Source organism: Hippopotamus amphibius, chromosome 4, assembly GCF_030028045.1.
Source record: "Hippopotamus amphibius kiboko isolate mHipAmp2 chromosome 4, mHipAmp2.hap2, whole genome shotgun sequence".
NCBI classification, from domain to species: domain Eukaryota; kingdom Metazoa; phylum Chordata; class Mammalia; order Artiodactyla; family Hippopotamidae; genus Hippopotamus; species Hippopotamus amphibius.
The window spans coordinates 98364885-98388245 of record NC_080189.1 but is presented as its reverse complement, the minus strand read 5'-3'; the positions used below and the strand labels follow the sequence as shown (position 1 = coordinate 98388245).

At 39.1% G+C, this 23361-nt stretch overlaps 1 protein-coding gene across 4 annotated transcripts in view; it reads left to right on the top strand.

Annotated features, from left to right (window-relative positions):
• Positions 1-23361, top strand: part of ABCB4 (ATP binding cassette subfamily B member 4) — a 77657-nt gene that overhangs the window by 26908 nt on the left and 27388 nt on the right. For 2 of the 4 annotated variants that reach the window (XM_057732779.1, XM_057732780.1), the window contains 7 exons: positions 1516-1687; positions 3759-3872; positions 4959-5069; positions 5293-5418; positions 8538-8741; positions 9092-9262; positions 18888-19049. In XM_057732779.1, coding sequence (XP_057588762.1) covers positions 1516-1687; positions 3759-3872; positions 4959-5069; positions 5293-5418; positions 8538-8741; positions 9092-9262; positions 18888-19049 — 1060 coding nt within the window. Of the gene's footprint in view, positions 1-1515; positions 1688-3758; positions 3873-4958; positions 5070-5292; positions 5419-8537; positions 8742-9091; positions 9263-18887; positions 19050-19906; positions 19982-23361 lie in introns of those variants that run through there. The other 2 variants (XM_057732782.1, XM_057732781.1) reach the window with 2 other exon arrangements.

Genomic DNA, 23361 nt, shown 5'->3' with positions numbered 1-23361 from the left:
AGTCTCATTGTATATCCAGTGGGGTTTTTTTTTCCTAATTTAGGGAGCCACAATTAAATTTTATACACTCTCTGTGTCTAACATGGAAAGAAAGGCTTAACTGAAATTGATGTCATTGTTATTTGACAGAACTGTTCGAGACATTTGTACCATTATGTCAAATCCAGGAAGCCAGTATAATATGAATTTTAATTAATATTAAAAAATATGGCAGTAATAGAATGAGCGATATTTAGGAAGAGATTAAATTCTAAAACAATAGTAATAACAATAGGATTAGGAATTATCAGGTTTTGCCAACTTTGTGCTTGCACCGTACTGACAACTTTCTGTCATTATCTGTCAACCTCACAATTATCTTGCAAGGTAGGCATTAGTAATTCCATTTTAATATTGCCATTTGCAGCAGCATGGATGGACCCAGAGCTTATCATCCTAAGTGAAGTAAACCAGACAAAGACAATGTCATATGATATTGCTTATATGTGGAATCTAAAAAATGATACAAACAAACTTATTTACAAAACAGAGACTTTCAGACATAGAAAATAAACTTATGGTTACCAAAGGGGAAAGAGAGGGGAGGGATAAATTAGGAGTTTGGGATTAACATATACACACTACTGTATATAAAATAGACAACCAACAAGGACCTACTGTACAGCACAGGGACCTATACTCAATATCTTGTAATAACCTATAAGGAAAAAGAATCTCAAAAAGAATCCATATATATATATGTATGTATAGCTGAATCACTTTGCTGTACACCTGAAACTAACACAACATTGTAAATGAAGTATACTTCAATTACAAAAAAAGAGTAACTCCAGTTTACAAGTGATGAAACTAAAACCTAGAAAAGTTGAGTAAGAACCTGTTTCCTATAAGTAGTGACCTCTTTATAACCTTGTACCCTAGCTTGACAGTTGAAGGTCAGCTTGATCAAAACCAAAACCAAAACCAAAACCAAACCAAAGCAAAACAAAAAAGCAAAGGCCCAAGTACTGAATATAGGTACACAAACATGTAAAATTCCTTCTCTCACCCGGTGGGGCAGTGGAGGGAGGGAGGGTTTTCTTTTCTCCGGAGAAGGCAAGTTGGCCTGTGTTGAGAATCTGTCTTAAGAGTCCCGAGTAGTATTTATGTTTGGTGTCCTTCCTGGTTGGCTTGGTTCCTCTCCTTCCCCCTTAACGTTAACTTGTGATGCTGCCCGTGAAGGTGGTGGCGAGGTTCTCCCAGGGATGGGAGTTCAGTCCCGGAACAGCTATGGGAACACTGGTGGGATTGGAAGGGACCGAGGGAGGTGGGTCCGGGCCAGGAAAGAAAAGGCTCAGGTCGGTTCTAGTCCTGGCTGGTCCTGGATTGGTTCAGTGCCCAGGACACTGGGTCTCTCCAGGGGTTTCTTACTTTGATGGCTTTTGTGCCTTAAACCTCCAACTAATCAGGAGGTGAATGTGACTCGGATTATGGGTTGTTTTCTTATTATCATGTTTTCCCCTCATTTTCTGGTAGGTATCAGGAACATCTAGAAAATGCCAAAAAGATTGGAATTAAAAAAGCTATTTCAGCGAACATTTCCATGGGCATTGCCTTCCTGTTAATATATGCATCATATGCGCTGGCCTTCTGGTACGCGTCCACTCTAGTTATAGCAAAAGAGTACACTATTGGAAATGCAATGACAGTAAGTTGTTTTCCTAATATTTACGGAGAATCTGAAAACATTGTTTATCCATCTGCCTTTTCTTTTCTTTCATTTTCCTCCTTTTTGAAGGATGAGCTATGGTTATAGGCCTTTTGCTTTTGGTAAATCTTTGCTGTGTCCTGCGGGCATAGCTGGCCTTCTAGAATACACAGGACGTAATTATGAATGGGGACATGTAGTTAGACCAGTTGTGAGACATGGAGCATGTAAATAGATAAAAATGGAATGAATTTGTGAATGAACAAATACAAATTGGAGCCATCCCCATTCTGCCTGTGAGTTTCATTATACTGCATAAGAAAGTAAACGTTATTATACATAGGTCATAGTAGGAGAGAATGTTAAATTTATATCATATTAAAACATTGGCTATCCAAAATGAAAAGTTGTTTTAGTTTATTTTTCTTTTACAAAATGAAAATAGCTTCATTTTATGATTATTAAAATAATATATACTAGGTATACAAAGAATTAGAATAATTTAAAAAATTAGAAGTTACTTAGAATTACTTATGATCTAAAAACCCATATACACTTAATGATAAATGTTGGTGTATGTCTTCTGGATTATTTTCTGTATGTGGATTTTTTTTTCTTTCAACACTGGGATTGTATTCTGCATACCTTTTCATACATTTTTTATAAACTAGCAACGTCTTGTGACCTTTCCATGTCAGTGATGGTCAGGACAACACGTAACCACTCAACTAGCCATGTTTTAAAACCTGCACTTCCCTATGTTTCTAACCAGAGGACAGTGAACACTATTTGACCCCTTGATGATGACTTAGGGACATTATGAAAATTTATCATTTCAAAATGTTCTCTAGGGTGGTACCTTCAGTCTACACTGAAGTGCTGAGGGCTGTTTGGCTGGGTGAACTTTCATCATTGCTGAGTCTGTTTTTTCTCCTTTTGGTCTCCTCTCTGGTTGTCAGCTTGGAAGCTCTCCACCTCTCTTTTCTTACTCATTTGCTAAATTTTATAAAGAAAGGAGATGGAATCCTGACTCTGCTGTTCCCCCTTTGTGATGTGTGTGTCCTCTCTGGCCTGGTCTCCCCGTTTGCAGTATGTGGGCAGTGCCCTCTCCTGAGTAGGGCTGCAGAGTGATACCCGTAGTGCAGGGAGCCCGGTGAGGCCCTGTGCAGAGAGACCAAGGACTCTAGTGTGTTGACTTCATAGCATTGCTTTTGGTAGAGACGTTTTTGTTCTCTTACTGGTCTTTCTCTGTATTGCAGAGAGTGGATAGGTACTTGAGGGATATTTGAGTTCTGGAAATGTGAAGTGTTATTTTAACTGTCTTCCGAGAAAAGCCAGGCTGTAAGTGGATGTTTCACCACACCCAGAGAGAAAGGAGTAATTTCTCTTCGTTTATTTTTCCTCAGTTAATGTGTGCTAATCATCTGGATTCTTGAAGCTGTAGTCTTGGCTTTTCTATATCAATTTGTTTCCCTAATGAAAAAAATATGAAGGGAAATGTGTTAAGTTTTTGTGCTGTAGTACAGAATAATTGTGTAAAGGAATTATTAGTCAATGCACTTAGGTGTGAGTTAGTGTTTTATAATGTGTAAACTTTTTATATTAAAAATCTGATCAAAATCTGTACATAACATGGTAGATTCTGGACCCATGGAAAACTTCATGGGGCCAGAATCTACCTTGTTTCATCTTGAACATTCTGTGTAATTCCATGCATCGTTAGAGAAAACCAGGTAGACTGAATAATAATACTGATGGAAAATGTTTTCCTCTGGGGGCAGTAGCTTCGGAATCAAGGAAATCGGTTTGAAAAATCTTTCCGGCTTCATATAAGTCCAAGAGAAGAACAACAGGTAGTTTGACAGGGTAGACAAAAAAATATTTTTGAGGTTGAGGAAACCCATTTGTGCAACAAAATGCTATAGGAACCTTGTAAATTTTGCTTTTTTGCCAAAAAAAATTTAAAGGGATAAACCTTTGGAAGTAGGGTGTGTTTCAAGCAAATCGTATTTGAGGTGCTGGTGCACGCCAGCGTGGGACTTCTAACTTTTCCTTGTGGTCTTTCCCTCAGGTCTTTTTCTCAATCCTGATCGGAGCCTTCAGCATCGGACAGGCTGCTCCCTGTATTGATGCTTTTGCCAATGCGAGAGGAGCAGCATATGCGATCTTTGCTATTATTGATAATGTGAGCCATTTATTATTTTAATGCCGAAAAATTCTTTGAGGCCTGGAGAAGAATTAAATCTGGCTTTAGGTTAAATGTCATGTGAAAATTACGCGAAATGAACAGCCTCTCCTTAGTAATGAATGAAACCAAATGCCTCATTAATATTTCTGAAAGATTATCTTTACATAAATAGCACTGATTTCGTTTTGGGAAAGGACCTTTGCACTAGTGTGTTATTATTAGAGTTCGAAGCAAAGATGTTTGTCTTCCTTGTTTTTCTCCTTTTCTCTTCCATTTTGTAGCCAGACTAAGAATATTATGATTTGTATATAGGATGAGCGGATGGAAAAATTATTGGTGGGACCAAAATTGATAACGTGTTTTGCTGTGGGTTGCCCCCGTCAAAAAAAAAAAAAAAAAGATCACTGCGTGTATGATATAATTTTGAGTCAACTATATTGCATAAGTTGTACTGACTGCAGTGAAATAAAGAAAATCATTTTGACATATTAAAGTATATCACTGCATTTACACAGAGAAAATGCAAACTAGGCAACTGAAATGTGATTGTTTAATCCAAGCAATTCCTGTTTCATTAAGCTAAGTCACAAGAAAATGGTTCAGCTTCTGCATATATTGAAAATTTACATCGTTCCTAAATAACTTGGCTCTAACCAATTGTTCAATCTCCTCAATTCAGTCCATTACATTTGTTGTTTAGGAATAAGCTAATTTTCACTAAATGCTAAATACCTGGATATATCAATGATAGTATGTTTTTGTTATTGCATTTGTAGAAATGTGCATATCTGACCATTTAGAAAATTTATAAGGATATGCCAGAAACTTAAAGTAAAATACCATATGAAATGAAATGAATATATCCCTTATATACTTTTCAAGAAAAGCCTATTTTCTGAGGAGGAATATTTCCTTACACACATACACACACACACACACACACAGTCTTCAACTTGGGTTCTGTCTCATGGGAGGGGAATTATGGCATTCTGGATCCTATTTTTGGAATTGTTGAAACATATTCCTTAAAAATGCAATTGTTTGTCCTATGATGGAATAGTCATTGAATTTTGTTTTATTTAGAATCCTAAAATTGACAGTTTTTCAGAGAGAGGACTCCAACCAGATAACATCGAAGGGAATTTGGAGTTCAAAGATGTACATTTCTCTTATCCAGCTCGACCTAATGTCAAGGTATTGTAAGTAATATTTATAGGAGTTCCTAATTCAGATTGATTGTTTAATCAACTTAAAGAATCCAGAGTCTCTACTGTTTTGATATGTATGTGCTTTTTCCTTTTGGGGTTATATTCCCTTATTTGATACTTTTTTTTTCCAAATTTAAAATTGAATCAGATTACTCCCCTTTTAGGCTTTTGTTGTTAAGTGTGTTCTTTTTCTCTCTTTTCCCTCATAGATCTTGAAGGGCCTCAACCTGAAGGTTGAGAGCGGGCAGACGGTGGCCCTGGTTGGGAACAGCGGCTGTGGGAAAAGCACGGTGGTCCAGCTGATACAGAGGCTCTATGACCCCACATGGGGTATGGTAAGTGGGAAGAACCACATTCTCTAAAATGGGAAGCTGGGTGCCAATTAGCCCTTTGCAATTGTTTTGTTTTGGTCATTTTTTTATTCTTATTTTTTTGTTAACAAATTTGCACATGAATCCAATTTTGGTAAAAAGGCTACGAAATTACAGTGCATCTGGATGATGCATTCAAACCTTTGGGCTGTTTTAACAAAAAATATTCAAGGTGATAAAGGTCAAAGACGCTGTACAACACTCTCCTCTGTTCCACCTAAGCTTTTCATAACCCAGTAGGTCACTGAGAAAGAGTCATCCAAACCACTGAGAGGATTATTTTCAATGACTCACTGAGTTTGGTCAAAAATTTTCCATATGGCAATTATTAATAACCTGGTGCTCAGGGTCACAAGAAATCTTAGGACAGTAATTAAATTCATCAAAGACAGTTGAGTTTTCTTAAATGCTGGAATATCTGAAGGGGAAAATGGGATAGTCTCTAAGAAACTTCTGGGGACATGGGGAACAGTAGTGCCCTAGGGTATATTTTTTTGCCCTTTTAAAACTTTTGTTATAAATTCAGACTTACAAAAAAGTTGCAAGTGGGGAACTCACGTATACTCGTCACCCAGATTTACTAATTGTTTCTGTTTTTACCCATCTGCCTTATTATTGTTTGTTTCTCACTGCATGTTCGTGTATATAACACCCCCCCCACACACACATGCATATTTCTTCTGAACCTTTGAGAGTGAGTTATGATATCATGCCCCTTGAGCCCTATATACATCAGAATATATTTTCTTTTTTTTTTTTAATTTTTATTGGAGTATGATTGATTTACAATGTTGTGTTAGTTTCAGGTGTACTGCAAAGCAGAATATATTTTCTGAGAAGAAGACATTCTCGTACATAATCACAAAACAATCATCAAAATCAGTAAATTTAATGTTAATACAATAAGAGCGCACAGTATATATTAAAATGTCCTCAGTTGCGTTTACCTGACATTGAAATGTGTTATCATTCAACAATTAAGAAAACAGAAGTTTACAAGTTACAAAGAAAAACAAAAAAAAAAACATAAAAAGGCATTGAGATAGAACAGAGATTTCAAGAATGAATACAAAGTTTTCTAGGATACACAAATTATTTATTTATTTACTTTAAAAAAATTAACAAACCTTCTTTGAAAAATCTGATATACCAAGGAGGAACATAGGCCTAACCTCATTTCCTAAAGCAAACTCTAGGTTGGTTCAAGTGTAAACAGTGTTATTCATTTTTTAAAAAGAACCTAGTAAATACTAACCATTGAGGATAAGTATTTGGAAACATCTTATTTTTTAAATTATTATTAGAATAATACAATTTTTAAAGAAAATACATATGTCAGCAGGAAAAAAAGTCTTCAGAAATTCTATAACTCAGAGATACTCACTGTTCATACCATGAATTAACAATTTTATTACTGCTGAAATAATAGAAAAAATGCCCAGTGGGACAGCTGACTGATTCAATTTTTCCTTAAACCTCTCTCCAGTAAAAATCAGTCAAACTGTAATAAAAGAAAGCAATAAATTGGAACGAGTAATTTATGGTATATGTGGGAAAACTATTATAATTACTTTTTTAGAAATTAATATGAATCTGTCATAGGATATGAACATGCAAATCTTTTGAGAAAAAAATGTAAGTTTGTAAAAAGTTTCAAGAAATGTTCAACCTCACTTATAACTATACACAAATTAAAATAAATATAAGCTACCACCACACATTAATTAGAAAAGACAGATTAAAATGGTAAAAGCTAGTCAATTACAATGAAGCAGATGTATATTTATATATTCCTGCTGAAATTTTAAGTTATTAAAAATATTTCTAGAGGGTCATTTATTCAACCTTTATTCCACAAATAATAAACACCTGAGAGTTTCCTGGTGGCGCAGTGGTTAAGAATCCACCTGCCAATGCAGGGCACACGGGTTCGAGCCCTGGTCTGTGAAGATCCCACATGCTGCAGAGCCATGAAGCCCATGCGCCACAACTACTGAGCCTGCGCTCTAGATCCTGTGAGCCACAACTATTGAAGCCTGAACACCTAGAGCCTGTGCTCCACAATGAGAGAAGCCACCGCAATGAGAAACCCATGCACTGCAACGAAGAGTAGCCCCCGCTCACTGCAACTAGAGAAAAGCCGCACAGCAACGAAGACCCAACACAGCCAATAACTAACTAACTAACTAAATAAATAAATAAGCCCAACATATGCCAGTCATTGTACAAGTTAAGCAGTTGTTATTGGAGAAGAAAAAATAAATCATACTCTTCAGCCTGGTAATTCTGTGCTTTTACAGTGATTAACCTTCAGTGTTCGTTGAAGGCAGCCAGATATTCAGAGGTGGGAAATGCTGAAGTAAATTATGATATATTACATACAGCAAAACATCATAATGCCATCAAAATGATATGTAGACTAGTAGGTAAATGCACATTTTTATTCAGATTTAGTAATGGTAAGCAAAAATAACTGTTGTGCCCAAAATATATAACAATATATAATCGCTCATGGAAAATAATCCATCCATTAAAAAAACTGTATATGTAAGATAATAAATATCAAAAGAGAGAGTACACTTTTTATTTTTGGTCTTGCACATTGCTCTTCTTTTCCAATTCTCATTTCTTTTTTTTTTAATCATTATTTATTTATTTATTTTTGGCTGCGTTGAGTCTTCGTTGCTGCGCGTGGGCTTTCCCTGGTTGTGGTGAATGGGGGTACTCTTCGTTGCAGTGCACGGGCTTCACAGTGTGGTGGCTTCTCTTGTTGTGGAGCATGGGCTCTAGGCGCACGGGCTTCAGTAGTTGTGGCGTACAGGCTCAGTAGTTGTGGTGCACGGGCTTAGTTGTTCGTCAGCATGTGGGATCTCCCTGGACCAGGGCTCGAACCCGTGTCACACCCTGCCTTGGCAGGCAGATTCTTAACCACTGCGCCACCAGGGAAGTCCTCCAATTCTCATTTCTAACACTGAAATACGTTAGATGTTAGCTAAGGCTTTTTTGGTAACCAATTAAAGAATCTTGATGCTTTATACGGCAGATGGTTTAAAATAGTCAATGGAAATATTTTGTTTTTTCAGATTACCATCGATGGGCAGGATATTAGGATGTTTAATGTAAGGTATCTGAGGGAAATAATTGGCGTGGTGAGTCAGGAGCCGGTGCTGTTTTCTACCACCATTGCTGAGAATATTCGTTATGGCCGTGGGAATGTCACCATGGATGAAATAAAGAGGGCTGTGAAGGAAGCCAACGCCTATGACTTTATCATGAAATTACCACAGGTAACGCCTCTGTGAATGTCGTTGCCCTCAAAATGAGAGTTTCACCTCACGCGAGTTCTTTCATCAAAGGTTAAGCTCATAATGTTTCAGGTACGAGGTCCTCTAACTTTGCTGGGTAAGTCCCTTGAATTACCCAGTTGGAGGGTATAGCTTGGTACATGAAGCATATAAAAGTTTTAACAGGGGATGTGCTAGTCGTTTTTTAGAATTTGATATTATTTATTTTACCATAACTTGTGACTCATTACGGTGGTCAAAATGAAGCTCCCTGTCGTCTTCATGAATTTCTAGATGTCATAGCTTTTTCTATTTGAAATACTTCAGGAGCTCCACCATGCTGTCTCTTGTAGAAATTTGACACCCTGGTTGGAGAGCGAGGGGCCCAGCTGAGCGGTGGACAGAAGCAGAGAATCGCCATCGCTCGGGCCCTGGTTCGCAACCCCAAGATCCTCCTGCTGGACGAGGCCACCTCCGCGCTGGACACGGAGAGTGAAGCAGAAGTTCAGGCGGCTCTGGATAAGGTCAGTGGACCCTGCACACCTAAAGGCCAGCCAGCTGAAACTTTATGGAAAATTTTTGCCAATGCTTTGCGAGTCTAGGTTGAAAAACATAAACATAAGAGTACATGAAGCCCTCCCTTGGGGCTTTCTTGAATTCTCCTTTCTGTCGGGGCACATTGCAGAGAGAGGCGGGCAGCCCATTAACCGGCTTGCTTTGACCAAGGTGCAGTGCTAAAAAGTCTATATTAACACATGAATGATGATGTATGTGTTTTAAGTGAAAATTGTTTTATTTATGCATGTATTTATTTTTATGATTTCCTGATTTAAGTCACTTCTAATTAACTAAGCAAGTACAATTCTCCGATGTATTATATTTTGGTCCCTTAACATTGAGACTTAATATACATGAAAGCAATGTAATTCAGTATAAAAATGTTTGAGCAATAATTATCATAATCTCTCATTAATTATTAAATTACATTATATAAGATAAACCAAAATATTAAAAAGTAGTTGTGGTAAAATGTACAAAGAAAAATCTGGTTACCTACACAGTGGTCCAGCTGAAAAGCAGTTCACACACTTGCCTTATTTTGTAGGCAGTACATCATCTGTATCTATTCATGAAAGTGCATGGATGATTTTCCAGAGATAAAGTTCAACTTGTATGTTTGTCTAAGCATATAAATAAGCAATACTTTTTAAGGCTGCTGATTTCATGCGCCTGGCTCAGAGTTTCTAAATCTCTGACTATCATCTTTATTAAACTAAAGCTTCAAAAGAAGAATCTTATCTGGGGACACTTTCAAGGTCAGTGCTGATGTCATCTGTAAAAACAACACAGTATAAAAACCAGGGTCAGATGACAGTAAGTAAGTGGATTTCAAACACCTATCATAAATATACTTGATTTGAGAAAGTTTAGTAATGTGCAAGTTACTTAGTCTATCCAAACTGCCTCTTGAAATTTTATTTTTTTGAATTATGCAGCTTAATACCAAATGACCTATTTTATTTTATTTTTTGACTTTTATTGAAATGTAGTTCATTTACAATGTTGTGTTAGTTTCAGGTGTACAGCAGAGTGATTCAGTTATACATATATATCTATCCTCTTGAAATGGTAGACATGAACTGTATGAACCTATTTTCTCAGGAAAATTTATACCTGAATCCTAAGTAAACACAATTGCCTTGTGTGCTATCAACTGTAGTTAATTCATGGTTCCTGGTTTATCACATTAATATTTTGGTTTATCTTATATAATGTAATTTAATAATTAATGAGAGATTATGATAATTATTCCTCAAAATTTTTTATAGTGAATTACATTGCTTTCATTTATATTAAGTCTCAATGTTAAGGAACCAAAATATAATACACGGGAGAATTGTATTTGCTTAGTCAATCAGAAGTGACTTAAATCAGGAAATAATAAAAATAAATTCATGCATAAATAAAACAATTTTCACTTAAAACACATAAATCATCATTCACGTGTCAATATAGACTTTTTAGCATAAAGTTAGGTAGGATAAGAGAGAGATTTATGGGGGGAAAAGTCTTATTCAGCCCTAGGACCCATGTCCCAATACTTTGTAGGATACGAACATTCAATATGTCACTCCCTGCAGTGCGAAATGAACAGAATTACTGGAGATGTTGTTTTCCATGATTTGAATTCTGTCAGCAAAAATTACAGCCTTGCAAGTTTTAATTCATATTTGGACAAGTTACTTCATTCAGTTTTAGCAGTTTGTATTCTATGGGATTATGGCCACTCCTTGGTTGAGAGATAACCTTTTACATATTGACTTTAAAAATAGCTGACGAAGAATAAAAATAGCTGACGAGAAATGTCTGTTTAGGTCTTCCACCCATTTGTGGATTGGGTTATTTGCTTTTTTGGTATTAAGCTGCATGAGCTGCTTGTATATTTGGAGATTAATCCTTTGTCCGTTGCTTCGTTGGCAAGTATTTTCTCCCATTCTGAGCATTGCCTTCTTGTCTTGTTTATGGTTTCTTTCGCTGTGCAAAAGCTTTTAAGTTTTATGAGGTCCCATTTGCTTATTCTTGATTTTATTTCCATGATTCTAGGAGGTGGGTCAAAAAGGATGTTGCTTTGATGTATGTCACAGAGTGTTTTGCCTATGTTTTCCTCTTGGAGTTTTATAGTGTCTGGCCTTACATGTAGGTCTTTAATCCATTTGGAGTTTATTTTTGTGAATGGTGTTAGGAAGTGTTCTAATTTCATTCTTCTACGTGTAGCTGTCCAATTTTCCCAGCACCACTTATTGAAGAGGCTGTCTTTTTTCCATTGTATATTCTTGCCTTCTTTTTTTTCTCCAAAGAAGACATATAGATGGCTAACAAACACATGAAAAGATGCTCAACATCACTAATCGTTAGAGAAATGCAAGTCAAAGCCACAGTGAGGTATCACCTCACACCAGTCAGAATGGCCATCATCAAAAAGTCTAGAAACAATAAATGTTGGAGAGGGTGTGGAGGAAAGGGAACTCTCCTGCACTGTTGGTGGGAATGTAAGTTGGTACAGCCACTATGGAAAACAGTTTGAAGGTTCCTTAAAAAACTAAAAATGAAACTACCATATGATCCAGTAATCCCACTACTGGGCATATGCCCAGAGAAAACCATAATCCAAAAAGAAACATGTACTGTAATGTTCATTGCAACACTATTTACAATAGCCAGGACATGGAAGCAACCTAAATGCCCATCAACAGATGAATGGATAAAGAAGATGTGGCACATATATACAATGGAATATTACTCAGCCATAAAAAGGAATGAAATTGAACTGTATGTAATGAGGTGGATAGACCTAGAGACTGTCATACAGAGCAAAGTAAGCCAGAAAGAGAAAAACAAACACCGTATGCTAACTCATATATATGGAATCTAAAAAAAAAAAAAAAATGGTACTGATGAACCCAGTGACAGGACAAGAATAAGGATGCAGATGCAGAGAATGGACTGGTGGACATGGGGTTGAGGGGGCAGGCGGCGAAGGGGAAGCTGGGACAAAGTGAGAAAGTAGCGTAGACGTATATATACTACCAACTGTAAAATAGATAGCCAGTGGGACGTTGCTGTATAACAAAGGGAGATCAACTCGATGATAGGTGATGCCTTGAAGGGCCGGGACGGGGAGGGTGGGGGTGAGTTGCGGGAAGGAGGGGATATGGGGATGTGTGTATAAATACAGCGGATTGACTTTGGTGTACCTCATAAGCTGGTACAAGAGTGTAAAGCAATTATATTCCAATAAAGAGCTTAAAAAAAAAGTCATAAAAAAAAATAGCTGACGAATCACTCACAATTTTTTTAGATCCCCAAGAAGAGCCATTAGCAGCTTGGGGTGGTGGTGAAGAGCACAGGTTGCGGTGCCAGACAGGCTGAGGTGGGAGTCTCTGGCTTTGCCTCTTTCTAGCTACGTGACCTTGGGCAAATTAACTAACCTCTCTAAGCCTGAGATACTGCAGAAGTAACTGGGGGAGGAGGTGAGAAAGAATGTCATAAGATGATTGAATAGACTAAATGAGATACTGCATGTAAAGTGATTAGCACATACCTTGCCCATGAGAAACAATGCAGTTTTTATGGTGATGCCATGACCATGATTATTATTCATTGTAATCCAGCTTCTTTACACGGAAATCTCAGGCCAGTGCACCCCGAGGCGGAAGCTTTAAGATGTCTAGAGGCTTGGACTCCAGAACTCACCCAATGTCACTTTCACTACATTCTGTTGGTCACAGAAAGTCACAAGACTAGCCCAGATTGAAGGAGTGAGGGAACAGATTCTCTTTCTTGATAGGTGAGCTGTAATCTTCCACAGCAAACCCTCTGCCACAATTATGCACATTTCTCCCAAATGCAAAATACATCCGCCTCTTCCCAAGACAGTCAGAATTTTCATACAGTTATGACATCAGGCTCAAAGCCAGTATCTGAAGGTGTGACTGTGGTTCAGATATGGATGAGATTCTTCACGGTAAGCTCATCTGGATCCAGAGAACTATGAACTAGAGAGACGTTGTCTTCCACATATATACCCACCATATGATGGTGAGGCAGGGACAGGCTAATCAGAACAGACACGCCTATTCAAAAAGGAAAACGCGAAGCACACAGCAGTTACTGGGCCATAGCCATTTTTTAAAAAAATGTTAGAATGATGACTTAGCATTATTCGTTTTTTAAATTAATTAATTAATTAATTTTTATTTTTGGCTGCGTTGGGTCTTCGTTGCTGCAGGCGGGCTTTCTCTAGGTGCAGCAAGCAGGGGCTACTCTTCATTGCCGGGTGTAGGCTTCTCAGTGCTGTGGCTTCTCTTGTTGTGGAGCCCGGGCTCTAGGTGCACAGGCTTCAGTAGTTGCTGCGTGTGGGATCAGTAGTTGTGGCTCTCGGGCTCTAGAGCACAGGCTCTGTAGTTGTGGCGCACAGGCTTAGTTGCTCCACGGCATGTGAGATCTTCCCGGACCAGGGCTCGAACCTGTGTCCCCTGCATTGGCAGGCGGATTCTTAACCAGTGTGCCACCTGGGAAGTCCTGGGCCACAGCAGTTTTGAAATGCAATCAGATGCATGTCGCCAGTTACCCCACTGCTCCAAGGAAAAGGAACGTTCCTTGATTAAGGCTCAGTTCTACAGTGGGCTCCTTAGTGCATTTTTTCTGCTTGGTTTGGGGCTCCAACCTCTGGGCTTTCAGATTCTCCCTCTGAGAGCTCTTTCCTTTTCCATAAGAAATGGCCTGTGTCTGCAGCTGAATAACTTTCTTGGCATGCTTTCTGCCCATAGAAATTTGGGACCCAGAGGCCTCTTTACATTTTTAATTTTCTCAGTCTCTTTTAGTCCAAACTGATGGGTTCTCGTAAACACTTTGCGAGTTTACTTAGAATATGACTGGTTTGCTTAAGTCTCCAAAACTACATCTTTAATTTTTTTCAGGGCAAGCTTCTTTCTACTTTGGGCTGCATATGCAGCTGCCATCAGAAAACACTTTCGAGTCTTCGAAGCCCTTTTATGTAGAAGAGAGTGTCTACTAGAGTTTGGCTTACATTTTTCAGAGATTTTAACAAAAAAATCTTACACCTACACCCTGATTGGATCTTTGGTCTCATTTGATTGGATGATTAACAGTTCATTTTCCGACCCAGCAAGTATTGGGTCTTCTAGGTAGCCTCTAAATTCACCTTGCAAACTACGTGGCTTCTTTGTTAGCTCTTCATTCTCTTTACATACTTTATCATATACAGCCTGGCACTTTCAACATTCTATTTAGAGATCTCTGGAATCTCCTTAGCCAGATATACAAGTTCATTAGATAAAATACCTTTCTTCCAAGTTACTACAGGGAACACTTTTCAATTATTCTAAGGTTACATAACACAGGTCACTGTCTTTCCAGCCTCCAATAGCAATTTCCTTCCTTTTCTTCCAGTCTCCACTAACAGTATCATCACCCCTCTTCTAGCCACTGCCTGCCACTGGGATCCCAGTCCCAAAGCCAAAGTCACATGTTTCAGGGTTTTGTTACAGTAGCGTTCCAATCTGATTACCAGTTTCTACATCAGTCGCTTTACTCCAGCACTTAGTGGGTGAGCTCGTGTGGTTCCTCTGTTGGTTTTGCCGAGTCTCCCCAGGCAGCTACTCTCAGCGCAGGATCAGCTGGGCTGGGACGTTCAGGATGGCCTCACTCATGTGCCTGGAAGTCGGTTACGGTTGCTGCCTGAGGCAGCTTGGTCCTCCTCCAGGAGGCTTCTCATCCTCAAGTAGACTGGACCAGCTTCCTTTCCAGGCAGCATTCAAAGATGGAAACACACAAGCTGTAAGGCCTCTTGAAGTCTATACCTCAGAAGTTGCACAAGCATTAATTCCTTCATATCTTTTGGTCAAAAGGCAGTAGCTGCAAAGTGTGTGTGACCATGTTTCATCTACCGTAGTTGCTACGAGTAGGTTATAATCTACCCATTTGACTCCTACATTGCAAGATAATTAAACTGATATATTTTGCAGACAATGAACTATGTCTTTGAAAGGGAAATCCTTCATTACTGTCCTCCCTACAGTGATATTAGTCAGTCAATGGGCTGGCCCATCTAGTTATTAACCAACTCTCTTTTAACAATGAAAAGTTGGATTTTGTAATGAATTACCTTTCCTCTGGGGAGCGTAAGGATATAGCACTATTATAGTTAGTTTTCCCTCCCTGATTTACCTAGCCTGGACGAAGAATATTTTCCTTTTGTGGATCCTTTATACATTTACGGGTACCTCTTGTGTGGCACCAAGTTATTGTAGTTAGCTATTTACTTATTTGCCTTCTCTCTCTTAGAAAGAATAAACCCCCTAAAAGGCAGAATTAATCAATGGTTCGTGTTTGTGTCTCTGTAACACCTACGCCAGTGCCTTGCCCAGAGTAAAGCCTAAATAAATTTTTACTGAATCAATTACCATGGAGTAGCTCATTGAGATAATATGTCTACATTAGAAAAAATAATTAATGAGCATATCTGCTTTTGGTGCAGTAGGTAGCAACTGTGCATCAAAATAAATAATAGGTTTTTCCAATATAAGATCTTAAAGAAGAATGGAAAAGCAGACTTGATAATTTTGATTTTTTTAAAGAAAGTCAGTGATCACAAAGTTTCATACTTGCACACACTCTCCTACTCACAATGTTTCCATACTGGAGGGGCAGGAAAAAAACCAAAGTAGTGATTTAATGAAATGATCCCCAAAAGTTTCATTTTATGCTTTTTTTTTCAGAAGTTCCAGAAAGGCTACTGAGTTAGTACTTCCTTTGTTTGGGCCTGCCTTTCATTGCTACACATCCAAAATTACTGGAAGTTCCAAATTTCTTAATCGTTGGTGTCCTTGAATCTAGAATGTTTATTTGCCAATGTCTTGTCATCACTAGGGTGTTTGAAAATATCCCTTTGTGTCAAATCTCCTCTGCTCTGGCCAAAAAATCTTGGTCAAGGGTGACAGCTGCTAACTTTGAAATTCACAAATACATACTTTGTTTCTCCTGCACACCAGTCAGTTAGTCACAAGTCTGACTCCAATTCCTCTGTTTTTTTCAAGTTGATGTAGCATCAACCTATTGTTATCATAATGATAGCCCAGCCACTGTTAGCAGTTTCCTCATCACTGTTGGCATCATGAATATAATTAGATTGATCACATTATTTCCTATGTGCCTTCTCATATATGGACAAAGCCATGCAACTGTCGTATCAGTAAATCAGTACATATTTATGAATGTTTCTTTGGGGCCCGTATGCTAAAAATCAAATCAGAGAATAGTCTTAAATGTTGTCCAAGAGAGTTATGCCCTAGTCTGCCTTTTTATGATGTAACTCTTTTGTGTTTATTTAAACGCAACTGATTGATCTGGTTATTTTAGTGTAAGCACTGAAGAAGAAAGACCACATTTTTTTCCAGGTGGCAACAAAATTGGCTCAATACCATGAATTACATAGTCCACTTTTCTCTACTGATAGACAGTGCATATTTATCATATACTAATTCTTAAATGTTTTCTGGACTCTGTATATGGTTCTGTTGATCAAATTGTCTATTCATGTGATAGCTTCCCCCAGATTTTACTGTTTTCATTGCTGTAGCTTTTTTTTTTTTTTTTTTTGGCTCTTTATTGGAATATAATTGCTTTACACTCTTGTACCAGTTTTTGAGGCACACCAAAGTCAATCAGCTGTGTTTATACACATATCCCCATATTCCCTCCCTCCCGCGACTCCCCCCCACCCTCCCCGTCCCGGCCCTCTAAGGCATCATCCATCATCGCATTGCTGTAGCTTGTTATGTTTTAGTATCTGGTGGAGATATTGCCCAGATCCTTGCTAACTTTTTCAGAATCCTCATGGATGCTCTTTTTTAAAAAAATTGACATGTAATTCATACACCATAAAGTTCACCCTTTTAAAATGCACAATTCATTGGTTTTAGTATCTTCACAAGATTTTGCCACAATCACCACGATCTCACTGCAGAATATTTTCATCACCCCCAAAGGAAACCTTGAACCCATTAACAGTCACTCTCCATTCCACCCTCACCCTTGCTCTTGGCCACCACTAATCCCCTTTCTCTGTCAATGGATTTGTCCATTCTGGTCATTTCGTATAAGTAGAATCATACAAGGCATGATCTTTCGTGGCTGGCTTCTTTCACTTAGCATCACGTTGTCAAGATTCATCCATGTTGAAACACACGTAGGAATCCCATTCCTCTTTCTGGCCCAGTACTGTTCCATTGTGTGGATATATCACATTCGGTTTATCTTTTGATCAACTGATGAACATTTGGATGTTCTCACTTTTGGGCTATTATGAGTCTAGCCTCTCATCTTTCTCTCTTTAACTACTTAGGTGAATTAGGCTATATTCTCATAACCATCCTAAGGATGGTTTTATTGCCTCAGAGTAGGCATGGTCTTAAGAAGTTGTTAGTCTAAAATACCATATGCTAACTCATATATATGGAATCTAAAAAACAGGTACTGATGAACCCAGTGACAGGGCAAGAATAAAGTTGCAGATGTGGAGAATGGACTTGAGGACACGGCAGGGGGCGGGGAGGGGGTAGTGAAGGGAAGCTGGGACGAAGTGAGAGAGTAGCACTGACACATATACATATACTACCAAGTGTAAAATAGCTAGTGGGAAGCTGCTGCATAACATAAGGAGATAAACTCAATGGGTGATGCCTTAGAGGGCCAGGATAGGGAGGGTGGGAGGGAGTCGCCGGAGGGAGAGGGTATGGGGATATGTGTATAAATACAGCTGATTCACTTTGGTGTACCTCAGGAACTGGCACAACAGTGTGGAGCAGATATAATCCAATAAAGAGCTTAAAAGAAAAGAAGTTGTTAGTGTAATAGTATTTTTAATGAGTACTTTTTAATCATTATTAAAAAGAATAACCATTGTTAATGACATAACATGAATCGTTTGGTGGGCATTTTCCAGGGTATAAATGCCCATTCATAAACCCACCAAGCCAATGACATGTGAGTTCAGGGAACTACTTGGCAGGGTGGGGGGGGCGTGATTTGTAGATTTCAGCATCCATAAAAATCACCTGAAGCACTTGTTAAAAATCATATTTAGATGGTCTTTGAATAATTTGATCCATGTAGATCCCAGGGTATGGTTTCACCTAAACTGCCTGCATGTAGTCCATCAGGATTACCGTCAAAATCAGGTACTTCAAAAGAAATTGTACAGAAGTGCTCTGGAGAAGGCCGTTTGTGGCAACGACTTCTGGACACGCTTCTGCTAAAGTCTCTAGCATATCCTATAACTCAGAACTAGGGCTCCTCACACAGATACGAGAACATTTGAGAAGGGTCGTAGGCTTCCAGAGTTATCCATCCTCATCCTGGAGGGATTGGCCTCCTCTCTGGTCCAAAATTTGTTTCCTTTTAACTCTTCACAGGTGAGTGATGCCTTCATGCCCTAATCACACAGCAGTAGTGAGCTACTCTCCCATCACTACAGACACCTCCGTCCCAGTGCTTAATTGTGTGTTAATTGACAGTGGTGGACGTTGTAACCCTGCTGCCCTACATGTTCGTCCTGTTTCCCTTTAGGCCAGGGAAGGCCGGACCACCATAGTGATAGCACACCGACTGTCTACAATCCGCAATGCAGATGTCATCACTGGGTTTGATGGTGGAGTCGTTGTGGAGCAAGGAAGCCACACAGAACTAATGAAGGAGGAAGGGTTGTACTTCAGGCTTGTTAGCATGCAGGTAATCTGCTTCCTGAGACGATTTTCTGCTGCTTTCTCCTCAATATAGCTTTCTTTATTTTATTTATTAAAGTGTCCTATAGCTAATGCCATACTGAGAAATAAGGTGTATTCAGGAAGATGCCTAAACGTATACATCTGAGACTTTAATTCAGAGTCGTTGAAAGAATCTCAAAAGAGAAAGGTGAGGGGGGAGGAAAATGCCCAAAACATTTTGAACTTATTCTTTAGGACAGAGATTCTTAATTGCCTGGGGAACATGTTCAAACTAACAGATCCTTCCCTGCAGAAGACTGGGGATGATCAGAGCGGTGGTAGGTGTAAGAGGGAGATGCCAGGATCTCTAGTGGTTCGGGGAGGTCCTGGGTGTTTAAGAGGCTTCCCAGATGATCCTAATAAAACCAATAGCAGGATTCATGGCTTTAGGAAGCAAACAGTGTGGTGTCCTTTTTTTGCTTTTTTTTTGGCCGCGCTACGTGGCTTGCAGGATCTTAGTTCCCCGACCAGGGATTGCACCTGGGCCCACAGCAGTGAAATCACCGAATCCTAACCACTGCACTGCCAGGGAACTCCCGAGTTTGTTTTTTTTTCTTTAAAAAAACTATTCTGGTTGGGGAACTAAGATCCTGGCAAGCTGTTCGGCCAAAACAAACAAAAAACTACTATTCCCTCTATTGATAACTATTGCTTTGCCTTATTATTGAACTTACTCACTTGAACAGCTTTGCAAGGTAAATAACCTAAAAATATTTTATTCTGTAAACATGATTCTTATGTTTGTAAAAGTGTATACATTTGCTTTGATATAACTGTAACTAGTATATCCATATTTTTGTTCTTTTTTTCTTCACATTTCAGATCCAGATCACCCAGATCCTATCATTTTAATGGGTCCTCAGTAGTAAATATGTTAATGTGCAATAAATTGCTTAATCGTTTCCCTAAAGTTGGATCCTGGGTTTGTTTCTCTATTCTAAATATTGCCCTTTGGGAGCACGTGGGGGGCGGTGTCAAAAGTTAAGTCAAAAATTTGCTTTGTTTTCTGACAAGTAATTTAACTCCTCTGAGCCTCAGTTTCCACATTTGACATACAAAACCTACCATGCTAGGCTGTTGTAAGGTTAAGAAGTAAGCACCTGAATATACTAAAAAAAAAAAAAAGCACTTTAACAGGGTGAATTTTATGGTATGTGAATTATGTCTTAAAAAGAAGCACTTGGGACTTCCCTGGTGGTGCAGTGGTTAAGAATCTGCCTGCCAATGCAGGGGACATGGGTTTGATCCCTGCTCTGGGAAGATCCCACATGCCGCGGAGCAACTAAGCCCGTGTACCACAACTACTGAGCCCATGCTCTAGAGCCTGTGAGCCACAACTGTTGAGGCCGCATGCCACAATTACTGAAGCCCATGCGCCTAGAGCCTGTGCTCTGCAACAGGAGAAGCCACTGCAATGAGAAGCCTGTGCACCGCAATGAAGAGCAGCCTCCACTCGCCACAACTAGAGAAAGCCTGTGTGCAGCAATGAACACCCAATACAGCCAATAAATAAATTATTAATTAAAAAAAAAAAGCACTTGACACAAAATAGATGCCTGGCAAATGATAGTTATTAAAACTTACAAAGTCCCCAAAGTGAAAATATCAACTGAAATGATAGAAAGTTTTTAAACTGTTGCTTTTGTTCTCCAGCACAAGGGGATTAATCATAGTGTCTTTGCTAATTGCTTCCATACACATAGCCATCCCAAGGCCTCTATCATTTTACTAGTTAACATGTAGATATAATTTGAATTCAGTTTTAGTTTTCATTTCACCCATGATTACTAAGGCTCTGCGATTTTTGCCTGTGATGACGTGTCAGGTCCTCAAATGAGGTATCCACTTTCTCCCCTGGCTGGCCCATCTCTGTGCCCCTGAAAGAATGACCTTGCACTCCCATCACAATTCAGGCTGCGAGACCACCAAGGGCATGAGGACATCTGATCTTTCAGTATCATGTCCCCTAACTTTTCTTTCTTAGGAAAAGTTGTATGATTAAAGGCTGAACAGTGATTAAAGCTGGTGTGATAGAAACGGCCTGTCACCAACTCAGCAGCGTTTTGGGGCAAGTCCTTTAACCAAACCGGATGTTGGTATCCTCACGTGTTAAATGAGCAGGGCCAGCGCGAAGGTGACCGCAGAAGTTTCTACCGGCTCGTCATTCTATGATTCTTAGATCCCGTGAACTTCTCCCCAGTGGTACCCACACCTCTCCCGCTTCTGATTTGGGTTTCACCTTACCTGTTACTCGTTGGTACTGTTGGACACATGAAGGAAGGAACCACAGTGAGCCTGAGGGTTCACCAAATGCTGAAGCCCAGGCTGCTTTGTTTTCCTCAAACTCTAAAGACCAAGTTAGTGTTAATATCGATATAACCCTGTCTTGGTTTTATTTCTAGGTGGAATGATCATTGCTTTTCCACTAGGCAGACTATTGGCTAGTAGTTATTTCTTTGAAATGTATCTTAATTTTTTTTTAATATAAATGTAATGCCTTCTTTTTCTATTGAGGTATAGTTGAAGTACAGTAGTATATAAGTTACAGGTGTAAAAAAGTGATTCACAGTTTTTAAAGGTTATACTCCACTTATAGTTATTATGAAGTATTGACTGTATTCCCTGTGTTATATGATATATCCTTCTTATTTTTAGAAATTCAACCATTAAAAAGTACAAACATGAATAGCTTGGAAATTTGAAAGTTCCCCAATCAGCCAAACCTCTGCTGATAACCACTGACAGCCATTTAGTATTTTTCATCTTTGTTAGCCTAAAAGAGCTAAATTAAATAGTGTCTCCAGGTTTCTTTAATTACTCATGCTATTAAACATCTTTTCACATGTTCCTTGGCTATTTATATTTTTTCCTCTGTGAAAGTATCTGTTCCTATGTTAGGCTGTTTTCTTTGGGGTTGTTCATGATATTCTTATTGATTTGTAAGAACTCCTTGCATAAAGAGGAAATACACACTTCTCGTGCCTGTATTGGAAATATTTTTCCTGCTTTGTTCTTTCATTTTCACTTTGTTGTTTGTTTGGCTGCTATAAGAATGCTTTAAAATTGTATGTAATTAGATTATCATTTTTCCTCTCCATGTCTTCAGGATTTGGGATTGTTATTAGAAAGGATATTCACCCATATTTCCTTTCAACATTTATTGTTTTACTTTTTACAATTGAATATTTGAGCCAGCTGAAGGACATCCAGGTGTAGGAAATAAGGGCTATTGGTTTTAAATATATGCTTTTTATCATCGAGTGAAAAGTGGCCATCTTGGCTTTGGGGCTCCGTGACCTCAGCACCCACTAAATAAGGGCTTTAGGTAAGGCACAGAAAAAAATATTATGAGCTAGAGCGAGGGATTATGCATTTGGTTGTAGAAGAAGTCTAAAATCAGAATGGGCATATTGGAAGAACTGTCTATTGAGATGGACTCCTTGATAGCATGGACAAGATGACAGGAGAAGAAGATTAGAGAAGGCATTGATGAGAGGTGGTTTGGTGTGACTTGCAATGAGCTAGAATTTGGGGGAGCCAGGCTTGAGCATGTGGTGGGAAGTTGTGGAGGACTGTTGAGCTGGGGTGTCATTTGAGCAGGACTGCCTTCAGGAAGGTGACTCTGGTAGCAGCGTGGATCCGGATGGAAGTGATGATGCAGGGATCAGTTACAAAACTGTCTCTAATCCAGGTGGGGTTTTGTTGGGAGATGGTATGAAACAGCTCCAGTGGGAAGAAGTAAGGAAGTCCACCAAGCAGAGCATATCTGCAGTGGGGTTCGAGGCACAAGGGCAATGTTCCGTCAGGTGTTGAAAGCACAACTGGAAAGTTAGGATCGATGAGATGCAGAGCTCAAGATAGACAGCCTCTGGGTGCAGTAAGGCACCGCCAGAGGACTGGGTTTGGGGACAGGACCTGAAGGGAACAAGACAGTACCATCAAGGTCTTGGACAAACCATTAAGATGTGGACTCAGATATGGCAGAAGCAGAGAACAAAGTTAGACTCCAGGAAGGTTGGATTGATATTTCCTCATCCAGCACTGAGCTAAAGGTCCTTAAAGTATCCCTTCCCTGCCCCTTTAAAGAGAGAATTGATCCCTACGTGGGCAATGAGGCTGAGCCTGCAGGGGTGGTCAGGAGTATGAGGGAGAAAGATGATGGTACTCAGCCAGTTTAACTGCCTCCCTTGGGGGAGTGACCAGCTTTTCCTTGTTTGTAAAAATGAGCCCCTGGTAATGTTTCTGTTTGTTTTTCTGCCTGTGGTGGTGGTCTCTGA